This window comes from Notolabrus celidotus, chromosome 3, assembly GCF_009762535.1.
Source record: "Notolabrus celidotus isolate fNotCel1 chromosome 3, fNotCel1.pri, whole genome shotgun sequence".
NCBI classification, from domain to species: Eukaryota; Metazoa; Chordata; class Actinopteri; order Labriformes; family Labridae; genus Notolabrus; species Notolabrus celidotus.
This window is the reverse complement of record NC_048274.1, coordinates 22,573,512-22,586,382: the sequence shown is the minus strand read 5'-3', so window position 1 is coordinate 22,586,382 and position 12,871 is coordinate 22,573,512. Positions and strand designations below refer to the sequence as shown.

Sequence of the window (12,871 nt, the reverse complement as noted above, 5' to 3'; positions counted from 1 at the left end):
CAAAGTCATATGCTGGCCCCTTGTGGTGATGAGACGGAATGGCCTGGCTGTGCAAAAACAGAAGTCTTTATGAAATGTGTCAAAGAGAAAGAGAGTGAGTCAAATAAAGAAACAGCTCTGGTTGAATTATTTTACACTTTTATTGAAAGGAACTGTGTTTCTTCCAGTTATCTAAAAAAAAGAAGAAGCTTGGTTTCACGTTACCATTACTGGAACATCACAAGGCCAAAACTGTGTGTCAAAATCAAAGGTTGAATTAAAATTTTTTACAGTATAACAGTCAGTTTTTAAAAATAAAAACTGTTAACAAAAAGAAAAAAAAAACACTCAGATGTGCATATGTGTATCTGTGTGAGTGTGTGTACATGTATGTCTATCTTCTGTACAAAGATCAACAGATGGACAATCTGTCAGACGTATTTAGAAACATGGACATGTATGTGTACCCCATAGGACCATCTGTTAAGATTACATTCTTGAAGGGTTCAGCGCGTCTTTGTGTTTATCGAATCCTCTTCTGCTGGCGCGCACGGTAAATGTCGTGTATGGGCGGAGCTACGGCTCCTTTGTCATCCTCCTCGTCGGAGTCTGCGTTAGGCCTCTTGAGTGACTTGGCAACGGCATGGTTCTCCATGGATCCATTGCCTTCCCCTCCTGTATCTGGCTGTCTACCAGTGATCAGCTCTACAGCAGCATCCACAGCTGAGGAGACAGAAAACACATCAGTGGCACATCGAACAGCCCGAGAGATTATAAATTATAAATAGAAATGATCTGGGTTCATTTAAGGTGCAACTCACTCTCAGGAAGTGTGCACCTCCTAAAACTTTCCATGATCTCATCCACTTGAACAAAAGGACCCTGAGGCAAGAGACAAACACAGACTTTGAATTCAGGTAGTAAAAAAACCTGCTGCTTTCTTCTTTTATTCATTACCAGTAAATAAGAACGTGATAGTGTTACGATAACTAGTATTATGCTGCTGCTACTCACAGTGAAGCACGTCGGCGGAGGGAGTAGCTTCATTAGGATGACAGCAGCTGGGGGAACTGGGAAAACTCCGCCAGGTACAGGATGTAGACCTGGAGCTGTGGGGAGGGAACAAGAGAGGCTACATCAAAGATGGATACCTGTATTCATTTAGTGAAGGGGACAGTGTTGCAAGAAACAAACTACACAACACATCTTGAAACTCCTTTCAGTACGTCAATACAATCAAATAATAACATTCCTAAACCTTGCATGTTCTTAACCTTAAACTTTCACTCATTTGTTGTCACATTCTTAAGTGGGAAGCTAAGGACTACGTACGGGCCAGGTGACGTGGCTGGAAGGGGATCATCTGGTTGGTGTCAGGTTTTGGGTACTCAGGTTTGCGGTCAGCTTCATCCTTCATTGTAGGTGCAGAAGGAGCCACCACAGTTTCTGGGAGCATAGCTGCCAATTTGGCACGAGACACATCCTGCAAACACACAGCAGAGACAGTTTGAATATCACTCCAGAGAGAGAAGTCTTACGTGTGCTTTAGCAGCAAGAGGCGCCAGTTCTGTGTGATTAATAAAGGGTTTATCAGTTGGGACTTCTCGCATATTTTCTGGGAATGCCCAGTAATACAACCTTTCTGGGACAGAGTGATGAGAGAGGTTGGAGGGATTTTACATGTTGATAGACTATCAGAGCCACAACATATAATTTTGGGAAGTACATCATTTGAGGGGCTAGGACACAACAAACGATACATACTCAGGGCTCTTCTCTTAATGGCTCATAAAATGATCACAGTGAACTGGCTCAACCCCCTTCCTCCGACGATGGACCAATGGAAACGACGGCCTCGAGATGTGAACTGTATGGAAAACTTGACTGCAAAGCTACATCTGAGGATGGACTTATACCACAATAAATGTCTTGTAAGGATGTTGTGCAATGAGTTGGGGTGAATGCAAACAATATTACAATTACAATATTAGCACCTCTCCTCCTTCCCTCTTGGGTGCTCTGACTATGCTAGTTGGTTTGCCTTGTTTGTTATACACTTGTACATTCTCTGTAAAACTTGTTTATGATGTGCTGTATGTGAGACTTTGTGTCAAGGAACATGTTTTAATAAATGTTCAAAATAATAAAGGGTTTATCACAAACCTTGTATCCCAGGGCCTTGAGTTCACTAGTAGAGCAGGGGTAGAGATCCATGAACTTGTATCTGTCGACGAGCAGTGCTGTTTCTTTGCCCTCGTACTCGTCTTTGAAGGCAGAGAACCGCCTGCGCTCCACTTTCAGAATACTGGCTAGGTCGCCTATGTTGCTCTCAAAAGCCAAGAAGCGAGCCCAGATCTCACTGAAAAATTAAAGACAAATTAAATCAACAAATGTATTTATATCATATTACATCACTTATGTATATCCAGAAAGCTTAAATGAATGCTGGACATTACCCTGACTTCTCTGGTGACAAGCTTCCTGAGGTAAGGACTCGTTCAAACAGAACTCTGGTGTTGTTGTCCTCTGGAGAAGAAGAGGGTCACACAGTTAGCTTTTAATACGATAAAAGAGGAGAAATCTCTCATTTCTAACAGCTTGAAATAAGACATCACAGATCTTATTAAGCAATTGCAGTAAAACCATTTGTCTTGCATTCTGTGCATGAACTTGTCATTGTATCATACATAAACCTACCATTGAGGTGAGAGAGGTAATCAATGTAGGCCAGAATGTACTCTGGAATGTCGCCATATTTCTTCAAACCAAGCTCAAAAATCTTGAAGGCCACCGATTTATCCTGAAGGACAAAAGTGAAAGAGATAAGAGACATAAAGAAAGAAGCTTGTAAGCCTGATTAGGATCAGATTTTCCATTAAAGTGATTCTCACCTTGCTGCAGTAGTACTCCATCAGTGCTGCGGTCACGTACACATGGTGACGCGTGCGCAGATCCTCTCTGGCCTTTTTGAAGATAGTGCGGCCAGATTTGATTCCCTCAGCCCTCCTGGCAAACTTCATGTACTGGATGTAGACCAGGGTGGGGTCTATGTCCTCTATGGCGAGCAGTTTGTTATAGATGCTGTGGACCTTCTCGTACTTCATGCGACTCTACACAGACAGAAAAACATATACGCTGATGAGTCTCTCTGTGTCTCCTGTGATGGTGAAAACAGTTTGGGTTCAGTTAGAAGCAGGAGACTCACTTCTTCATAGTCAGCAAATGAAAAGTATAGAAGCATGTTTTTCTTCAGAAGAGTTCCAATGGCACGTTCGTAGATGTTGGCTGCCTCGTCGCTAAAGAGCTTGGAGTTATTCATATCCTGAGAGCAAAAGAAAACACGTTTTAAGAAGGACAAGAATCTAGTTGCAAAATACTGGAGAGGTTAGTGAAGGTAACTGAACGTGAGTGTAAAGAGGGCCTATCTCTTACTCCTTTCTCTGCCAGCAGTTTGCTGGACTGCTCCAGGTATTGTGCTGCCTCATACCACACATCAGGGTGATGACCCAGCACCAGCAAGCACTGCTCATAGGCAAACATCACTGAAACAGACACATAGCAGTTACAACTATTTATCATATACACAACCGATGCATCTTTCACAAATGCTGAGATAAGTGTCAACCATCGCCCTCTAGTGGACAAACTGAGATCATTGATGCAAGTTACACAGCACAGCACAGCACAGCACAACACAACCTGCCCACATATAGTCACCTCTTTTTGTGATTAGCGTCTGGTCTTCTGTGCGCAGTGGGTTGCTTTTCTCCCACTGGATATACTTCTTCCACATCTCCACTTGCTGGGCTTCCTGAGGGGAATTCTGGGGCGGGACTGAGGGTGCGTTCCTGTCCAACCCTTTCATCACAGTCTCATACTCCTGAATCACACAACCCACATGATAACCTTGGTAAGTTTGCAAAGGCAGACTGATTTTCATAAAGCACGGGGGCTCTATCTGGTCAGTGCAGATTTTTTGATACTCATTTCAGTGTCTCACCTTCGCCACTCTCCTGGCATTCATGTAGTCCCTACTTCGATCCTCGATCATCTTTTTGGCCAAGTGCACGTTGATGCCCTGTTCACAAAACATTCAGTCTAGAATTCTCCAGAGTTCCCTTCCACATTTAAACAGCTAAAACAAACACATGTAGGAGGAAAGATAAATGCTAGGAGCCTGAGTGGCACACTGACCTCTTCATATTTGCTATAATCTCTCCAGAGCTGCTCAATGTTGATCATGGGGTTCACACAGCCTCTCTGATACACCCTCCGTACTGCTGTGATCCGTTGGTTCTCTGCGTAAGAGCCCACGGCCTCACTAATGGAACAAAAACAAGAATATTCACATTTAAGAGTAGGAGAGCACACATTATGGAGGCGTTTTTCATTACAGGTGGTGCACTTACACTCCTTTGAGGAAGTTGATGTAGTCCACCCAAATCTGAGAGAGAAAAATGTAGAAGTTAGGTGACATCTTTCATATAATCTCTCCCTCTTACACACACAGGTAAAAACAAACCATTCTCTTGTGTACCTGATAAGACATTATTTCCATGCCAATTTTATCCAGGGCAAAGTCATACGCCTGGGCCATCTTCTCTCTGAGGATAAGAAAATAAACATGTCAAGTAAAATATTTGCTTTCAGTTCAGCAGTATATTAATGTTCTTAACCCCATGAAGCAGCATGTTCTCTTACTTGTAACTAGGCAACTTCCCTTTGGTCTCTCGAACATATGAGAGGTAGCATTTCCACAGGTCGATGTGCAACACTTTCATTAGACATCTCTGAAACAGCTACAAGGGCAACAACACAAAGTTAATACAAACAAACATCCTACATGCACCGTTTTTTTCCCCCTAAATACATCAACTCCTCTTTGTTTTCATTGATTTATGCTCCAAATCAAGGCCAATCACTACCAACATATCCTATTTTAGAGGAATACCAAGAGAAGGTTTATGTCAGCTTTTGGAGGAGACTCAGGTTGAATTCAGCCTAGTTGTGCAGTGCTTCAGTTATTCTGCTTCAATAAACAGACCTCAGATGTGGCCTATATTTCAGTGAGCTCCTTCAAACTAATGTGAATACAGCAGGGTCGGAAGCTTGTTGGGGGATTGGAGGATCTCAATGTGAGGGATTAACATCATCAAGGAAAAAACTAATTGGGTTAACACTATATTTGATCTATCTCAGCGAGAAAACAAAAAAAAATACTTTTGTATTAGGATGCATCAAATTAATCATCCAAAATCAAATTGTGGTCTTGTATAAAAATGTATTGCCAACAAGAGGTCAATGCAAAAACCACTCATTTTTAAATGAATATCAAAGCCTTTCAAGCAACTTGTAGGGCCCTTCATTCATTATCAAAGCACATTTCACCCATCTGAAGATACTCTGTGCTTCCAAGGACCCAAAATTACAGCTTTCCTAATTACTGTTAATGCATTGAAACAATACAGTGGTTTTATATACACTGCTGTATAGGGAGCGTATATTCTAGAGGAAATCATAAAGGTAATTGTAGGACCAAACAAGCACCCTTCCCAAGTATCAAGATAACACACATCAGACTCCATGGGTGGAACAGTCACTTACCTTTTCTACTTTGTCATAGTTTTTTGCCTTGATCTGCAAATAAGAGTGTAAATGCAACGTTAATTCAAAGGTTTCCTCTGCTTTTACAACTTGAAGGAAACATGCATTCATGCAAATGTGACCAATCACACATATCTACACACACACACACACACACACAGAACCCTCCCGAGATCAACAAAGTGAAATTCACACAAGAATGACAAATAACTTGTAGAGAAGGGGTTTATTTTATCTGTAGTGCTCTACATAACCCAGAAAAACACCAACATGACCATCTGTTACAAAACAATCTTGACAAATGATGCCAAAATGCAGATTGAGTGCGAAAAATATGAAAGAACAAGCAGCATTTCAGAAATTCAGTATTCAACATCAGCATTGGGTAAGTTTGTATGCTTATTAAGCACTCCAGCAATGCATGTGGTTTTTGCTATAGTCAGTAGAGTCACAACACCCTCCAGTACAGACAGGAGAGGTTGTTGTTACTGTGGTAGTGGCACGCTGGGCCTTTCCCATTGTTTTTACATGCATGGGCTATTCAAAGGAAAACAGTAGAATCAAACTAGCCTGGAAGTGACGTGAAATAATAATAGTTTACACAGCAGGTAAATATCAGCTCTGCAGCAAGGTGACTGTTCATAGGGCTTCATGAAGTGAAACAGAACATCATAGCAGCATTACTCGGGAAAACAGGCCTGCACAATGAATAATTCTTTACATAATATTGAATAAACAGGCGAAAATTGCAACCAGTCAGACTGGATGAGCAATCTTCCTGAACAAAATCTACACCCTCCCTTATCTGGAGGCGTCTTGATGCCTGTTTGGTTAGATGCACTACATATACTTTGAATTTTATGCTCCAGATTTACTCTCCTCCACCCCAAAATGTATTCTGTCTACTCATCTGCCAGCAAAGGACCAAAAAACAAATAAGTCAATTCTCTGTAGCAGCACTGGAAAGTACAAATAGTACATTTAATGGACTTTTTAGACAGCATGCCTAATTTCACTGGATAAACCCCCAAACTTTTCACTCTGCACTCCTACAGAAGAAAAAAAAAAGGTTATTTTCTAACTTGATCTACATGAAAAAATGCTTTACATGCAAACTGCAGTTTAAGTGAGCCTTTAGGGTAGAGAAAAAAAATGTCTGAACCCCAATAACTTTTTCATTCAAGGCCTTTCTACAGCACATCTGACACTAATCCATCATCTACATTTAAAAATGAGGATAAAGCAAATACAAGAGGTGAGACAAGAGGTGTGTTCAACTGATGAAAAGGTTTATTTTCAGTTTATCCACTTGCAAAATATTAAGATTCACCTCAGATATACATATGAGAGAATTCAATATATATCAAAGAAATCTACAAAGCATTCTTTGGCTGTTTGGCACTTCAGTTAATGCAGAACACCAAGTGTAAAACATTTGGTTACAAGAATAGAAGGTGTGAACGCCTTTTCCTGTAAAAGATCATCTCTGTATTATGAAGGGCTATACTGCATTACTTGTATAAATAGTTACAGATCTTTCTACTTCTTGGTCTCTAAAGAGAGAATGACCACGCCTCTGCTTTCTGCTTTTAGTCTAAGGACCAGGTTACATAAGTTCAGACACTAAGCTATAGATCACTGCCAGAAGAACTTTACAATGCGTCGATGTAATCACATTATTAGCTCAGTTTAGTATGAGAAAGGAAGTTCACATAATAAACTCAATATCTAAACAAAGAACTTTAGTGGAGAGAAAGCAAGAGTAGGATAGGGGAGTGCGGAGAACAGAAACTGATTAGTAAAATGGTAAAATTACCATTCTGAAAAAAGGAAGGAAAAAAAAGGTTGTATTAAAGACGTGGGAAGCTGCACTGAAATGTTCTCTACTCTATTCTTTCCCTAAACACATGTAACGCACATTCAATCCAAAAAGGATGAGGTCCTTTTTAGATGGACTACTGTCAACCGTGTTCGTTTCCAGCTGTGAATACACAGAAACTTGACTGCATGTGCTTGTTGATTTCAGATTGTAAATGCAGAATGAACTGTGACAGTGCACATTCAAGTGAAATATCAAATAATTTTATTCCCCAAAGGAATACAGCCTCTTCTCACAACATGTGACATTTTAACTCCGTAATTTTGAACACATCACATGGGCCTAGATTAGAATTCAACAACATCCAGCATTGTGTCAGACAACATGCACCCGGGGAACGTTTCCTCACACTAAACTGAGAGTCTCCGAGTGTGAAAGCGTCCCGATGGAGCTTGGCTCCCTGAACAGCTTCAAAACAACATGCCATGATCTTTTTTTAAGTAAGGTCAAATGTACAATCTCAAAGGAAGAAGACTCTCACGCAAACATGAGGATTCACTATGCTCTGTGGTTGTTTTTATTTTGTGGTAGAAAAATGTAAAATGTGAGCAATGAGTGCTTTTTTTTAAGGCCACGAGGGGTTGAGAGTTTAGAGGGACTCAAGCTCATTCACATACTTACCAAATAAGGATGTTTTTTTAATACTATGACATGCAAACATGTTGTAAGATATCAAAACATGCTGCTCCTGCGTCCTAGACTAAAACTACAGTAGAGATTCACTGTTCACTTAAGAATCTCCAGACAGAATCCAGTAGATCAAGAACCCCCGCTTATTTAGATGCTCAGTAAACAGACATTTTGATTCAAACTATTCTAGTGTTATGTTGTAGGTTAAACAGAAGAGGGCTCAATAATGTGATAAGTCAAAACTGGTTCAAGAGGAGCTATATTTAACATCTAACTAGTAGATTGTTTATAAATAGCTTAAGGGACTTTTGCGGTAAAATTATCACCGTATTCGTCCCCCTGTCTCCTTCCATAAGTTTCTATAAATAGTCAATTTTGAATATTTTGAAATTGACTATCACACAACCTGAATCAAAAAAATCTATTTCTGTGTGGAAAATTACTTTACAATTAATAAATAAGGGGCTAATTTCAATCCAATGTGAAATTCAAAGTGGTGTCACATACAAATGTGGCTTTGGGGAGTCTAAAGTCCTTTATCTTTTGTCTTGGATCTCCTCTAGTTATTTCTGCTGTCCTTTTTTTTCCTGGCTGTCATCTTTGTTAGAGTGGACAATATGTTAGCAGTGAAGGGACAGATGCTCTTCTAGCACGGTACAGTAGGGGCTGTTTGTGGGCTAGCATCAAATATTTAGGGACTGTTCCTCTAAAGCACGGTATGGACATACACGTCACATCGTTCTCATAATATATGACAACTGGCCTCATCTTTCATTGGTTAATCTAAGTGAGAGGGACTGGGTGTAAGGGTATGGGGAATACAAGGGGACATGGGCAGCAACTCCACGACAACAAACAACAACCACTACAACTTCAACATACACTAACGTGAGTTGACGGCATAGAAGGAGTCCTTTAAGAGAACTTGACACTTGACTTTGGATTACAGGTCAAATTCTGTTGCTTGACAATGTTGTGCAACTTTGTGCAGGCAATGTGTTAAATAGTAAATGCAGAGGTCATCTGCAGAGGTGGAGGCTTCACAAAGGGATTATGTGCAGTGAATGACTCATACTCTCAGTTGCTGATTGCATTGAGTAAAGCAAAGCCTGCTGATTGCATCGAGGCAATGGGTGACTGGTCGTATATTCAGGGTGTGGGGTGAGGAGTAGTATCTAAGGGAGAGGATGGGGTCACATAACAAAGGAATTTGTTTATAAAATCACCCGAAAGAAATGACACAGGAGGCAATAAATTGACACGACAAGTGAATAAAAGGCTAATGCACTCCAATACCATTAAAATAGTTTTAATACTGTTGCAGACCAAACATGCAACAAATGCACTTTACCCCATTTAAATATGACGCAGAGTGTGTAAATACTTTTTAATCCTGGAAACAAAAGTTTTCTGGAAAAAAAGGTTAGAGCTAGTTTCCCCTTTGTTTGTGTTTAAAGGCACAATTCTTAATGAGTCCAGCTGAAGCCTGACAAATTCAAAGTGTTTAACACTGTCCCAGATACTTTTTTTATCTGCATTCTCGAGTGTATCCAACATTCAGAGGCAGGTGGATGCCTTTATCTTTAAAATAAATTGTCTGTATTTGTTCACGATGAACTTTTGTTAATCAACTTTCTAGAAAAAAAAACAAAGTGGATACCTGCTATGAAACAGTGACAGGCCCAGTGATTCAAACCCAGAATTGCGACTTTAAACTTCATTAAAATAAGAGACATATTTCTTGTGTGAAAATCACAATGTTGATCGTTTTAGAATAATTCCCAGTCATGCACTCTAAAGAAAAGAAAAAATATTAACCTCGGCTTCAATGAATAGTTTCCAGAATCTGCCAGAACTTGGGAACTGCGTGACAAGTCGCTCATATGTCTTCCTTGCTTTATCTATGGGTTGGTTCTAAAGAAGAAAAATTAATTTACAAATCACACTATTTAAGGTATAAAGAAGCAGTCAGTGGTGGAAAAAAAAGACTAAATGCTTTAATTTTTAACCATCTTTAACCCCATTTGCCCCCACCCCATTTTCCCAGTTTACTTAACCCCAGGAATGCAACTCTGTGTCACTAAACCTGTGCTTCTCGAATCAGAATGCTCCATGCGTCAAGGTCATATGGGTTTTCTTCCAACTTCTTCTCTGCCTTCTTCACCTTCTCTGGTATATACTCTGCAGCAGCCTGCAACACAACACAAGGACACAAGGCAAACAAGTTATGCTGCAGACTAGACCTTCAACACACCATGATGCTTGACATAAGGGAAGTAATTAAGGGGGCATGTTGATGTTTAGTGCAAAACACAATACTATGTTGATTAGACATTCTCTCCTGTGGTACATGGTTAAACCAGTGGGTCGACCTGGTAACTCCATCAATGTGCTTTTATCGTTAAGTTAAATCTGGTTAATGCTACAAACACTTAATGTTGTCTAATTTGTTCAGTTTAATCATTGTAGTTAGAATCAGCAACATAGTCTTCATTGCCTCTCATGTAAAGCAGGGGTTCCCAAAGTGTGGGTCGTGACCCCCTGGGGAGTCGCGAGACACACATGGTTGGTCATGAGATGTCTTCCAGTGTTTTTTGTTTTTTTTTAGTTGTGTAAAAATAGTACATTTTACCCATTATAGTAAAAAAATATCCACAAAAATAGTAGCTAACCTTAAAATAAAACCTTGAAAAGAGAAAATGCAATGAGTTTTCTGCCTTTCTTTTTGCCAGATGACTCTTAAATTTAGAGTTAGAGAACAGATCTTAATCAAAATCATCAGTAGCAGTAGGTTATTTCATAACGGCACAGGAAACCCTGTCACATGCTCACATAGATAGGCTAATTTTCTGCAGACCAGCTAATTAAAGACACATTAGATAACTTTGAGGGACAGAGGGGGGCTGAAAGGTTTGGGAACCCCTGATGTAAAGTGTGCACATTAATCATGTTTGGTGCTGGTCATTCTCACTTAGCCCAATACCTCTCATAGACTAAAAATGGACATTAAATTTATACATCTAGTTTATCTAGTTAAACCTTGTTCCCATTGTCTGCAGATCTTGTGTGCAAAAATCCAGGTATATCAAAGTGTAACCCAGGTGTGTGTGAGTTTTCACTGATTGTTTACAAGCTAAAGGCTCTTTCTGTAATTGAAAATAAAAACTTAGGAAAACTGCATTTGATCAGTCTGCATTTTCATTCAGAGCAGCAAACAAATGGAACTCAATTCCTACCCACATTAGAGACTGAACAAGCCACAGGGTTTTTAAAAGTACATTGAAATTATGGCTCAATGTGATAACTGAGTTAATCCTATGAATGCATCAAACTAGAGACAAAGAAATGTAATTTTAAATGTGTTGCTACTAGTGATGGACTGTCTCTGAGTATGTATTGTTTTAAATGCTAGTATGTTTTTATCATTTGTTTTGTAAGTTATTCTACATCTTCTTTGCATGGCCCCTGTCAAATAAACTAATACATAAATGAATGAATGAAACGCAAAGAAACTTTTTTAGCATCGAGGAAGAATAGGGTTCACAAGAAAATGCCATGCTCCTCGCATTTCTTTGATGTATAATTAACATAATTCAATAATCAGTGCATGCATTTCAATTGCTGTGTTGGGATACACCTAGGCCTTTATATTTGAAGGATACAATATCAAGTCATTTTCTATGTGCATCCTCCTAATTCTAAAAAACCGCCTTTACGTGAGTGCTGGCAACTAACATGGCGACAGGCAGAACTTACAGCATCACAAAGAGGCCTAAGAAATACATAACGCCGAGTCATTGTGTACCAGTAGCTAACAAAGTCATTATAAAAGTATCAGCAGAATATATGCAGCATTGGGGTTCATTTGCTAACATGACCTAAGACTAACACATAAGCTTATTAATGCTAGCGTCTGAAAAGATGGTTAGCTTGCGCCTGAACACAGCTTCATGTAGCTACCTGCTCGGCTGTTCCCTCGGTGGACATGGCTGGAAGAGTAATGCAGGTTAAAGCAGACAAATGTTATATAAAATATTTAGCTTTCAAACAACAGCTGCGTTGGATTTTTTTAAAAAACGACTAAGTTGCGAGCATAGCTTCGACAACATCGATCACATTGCACTCATACAAGAAGAAGAAGCTGCACTAAGGCTCGCTAGTTTCTCAAAATGGCGTGAGGTCCGATTTCCGCTCAGAGAACAGCAACAACAATAGTACTTCCGGTGGGAAGCCTTCAAAATAAAACAGTATTTCACACAAACTAACAAAAATAGTACTTCCGACGGGAAACCTTCAAAATAAAACAGCAACTCCAACAAACTGCAACAAAAATGGATTAGTTAATTTAACGCAATTTGTCTCTACGAGTTCCTTCTTTAGATAGATAGATGGATAGATAGATAGATAGATAGATAGATAGATAGATAGATAGATAGATAGATAGATAGATAGATAGATTTTTCTTTTAACTTTAGTGATCCCAATCAATCCTAATTGATCTTAACAAAGCAAATAGGGCACGAGAGAAGTCAATACATAGTAAATCAACACCTGACACTTGAAAAAATATAAATCTACACAAGCAGTCATTCTACGAAATGGTAATAATAGCAATCTAAGTTCTTAATAGGCTATTCATTCGATCTAAAACAAACATATTTTTCAAGGAAGAAGATAACGACTAAATGAATCTTATAAGGAAACATGGGCTACTTTACATGAAGTAGAGATGACAATTTGCAATTACAGTTTTCAGCATTGTTGACTTGCAACCATAGA

General features: G+C 39.4%; 1 protein-coding gene across 1 annotated transcript; it reads right to left on the bottom strand.

Annotated features, from left to right (window-relative positions):
- Positions 1-121: 121 nt before the first annotated feature.
- Positions 122-12,297, bottom strand: cstf3 (cleavage stimulation factor, 3' pre-RNA, subunit 3). The gene is made up of 20 exons (XM_034680128.1): positions 12,053-12,297; positions 10,179-10,283; positions 9,911-10,006; positions 5,584-5,616; positions 4,681-4,778; positions 4,517-4,583; positions 4,389-4,423; positions 4,174-4,300; positions 3,980-4,057; positions 3,697-3,859; positions 3,412-3,521; positions 3,185-3,301; positions 2,871-3,089; positions 2,677-2,779; positions 2,436-2,505; positions 2,143-2,338; positions 1,312-1,462; positions 994-1,088; positions 801-861; positions 122-702 (listed from the first exon to the last, which is right to left on the bottom strand). Exons 1-20 carry the CDS (start codon positions 12,077-12,079, stop codon positions 503-505), a joined length of 2,151 nt encoding a protein of 716 aa, XP_034536019.1. The 5' UTR covers positions 12,080-12,297; the 3' UTR covers positions 122-502.
- Positions 12,298-12,871: the final 574 nt, after the last annotated feature.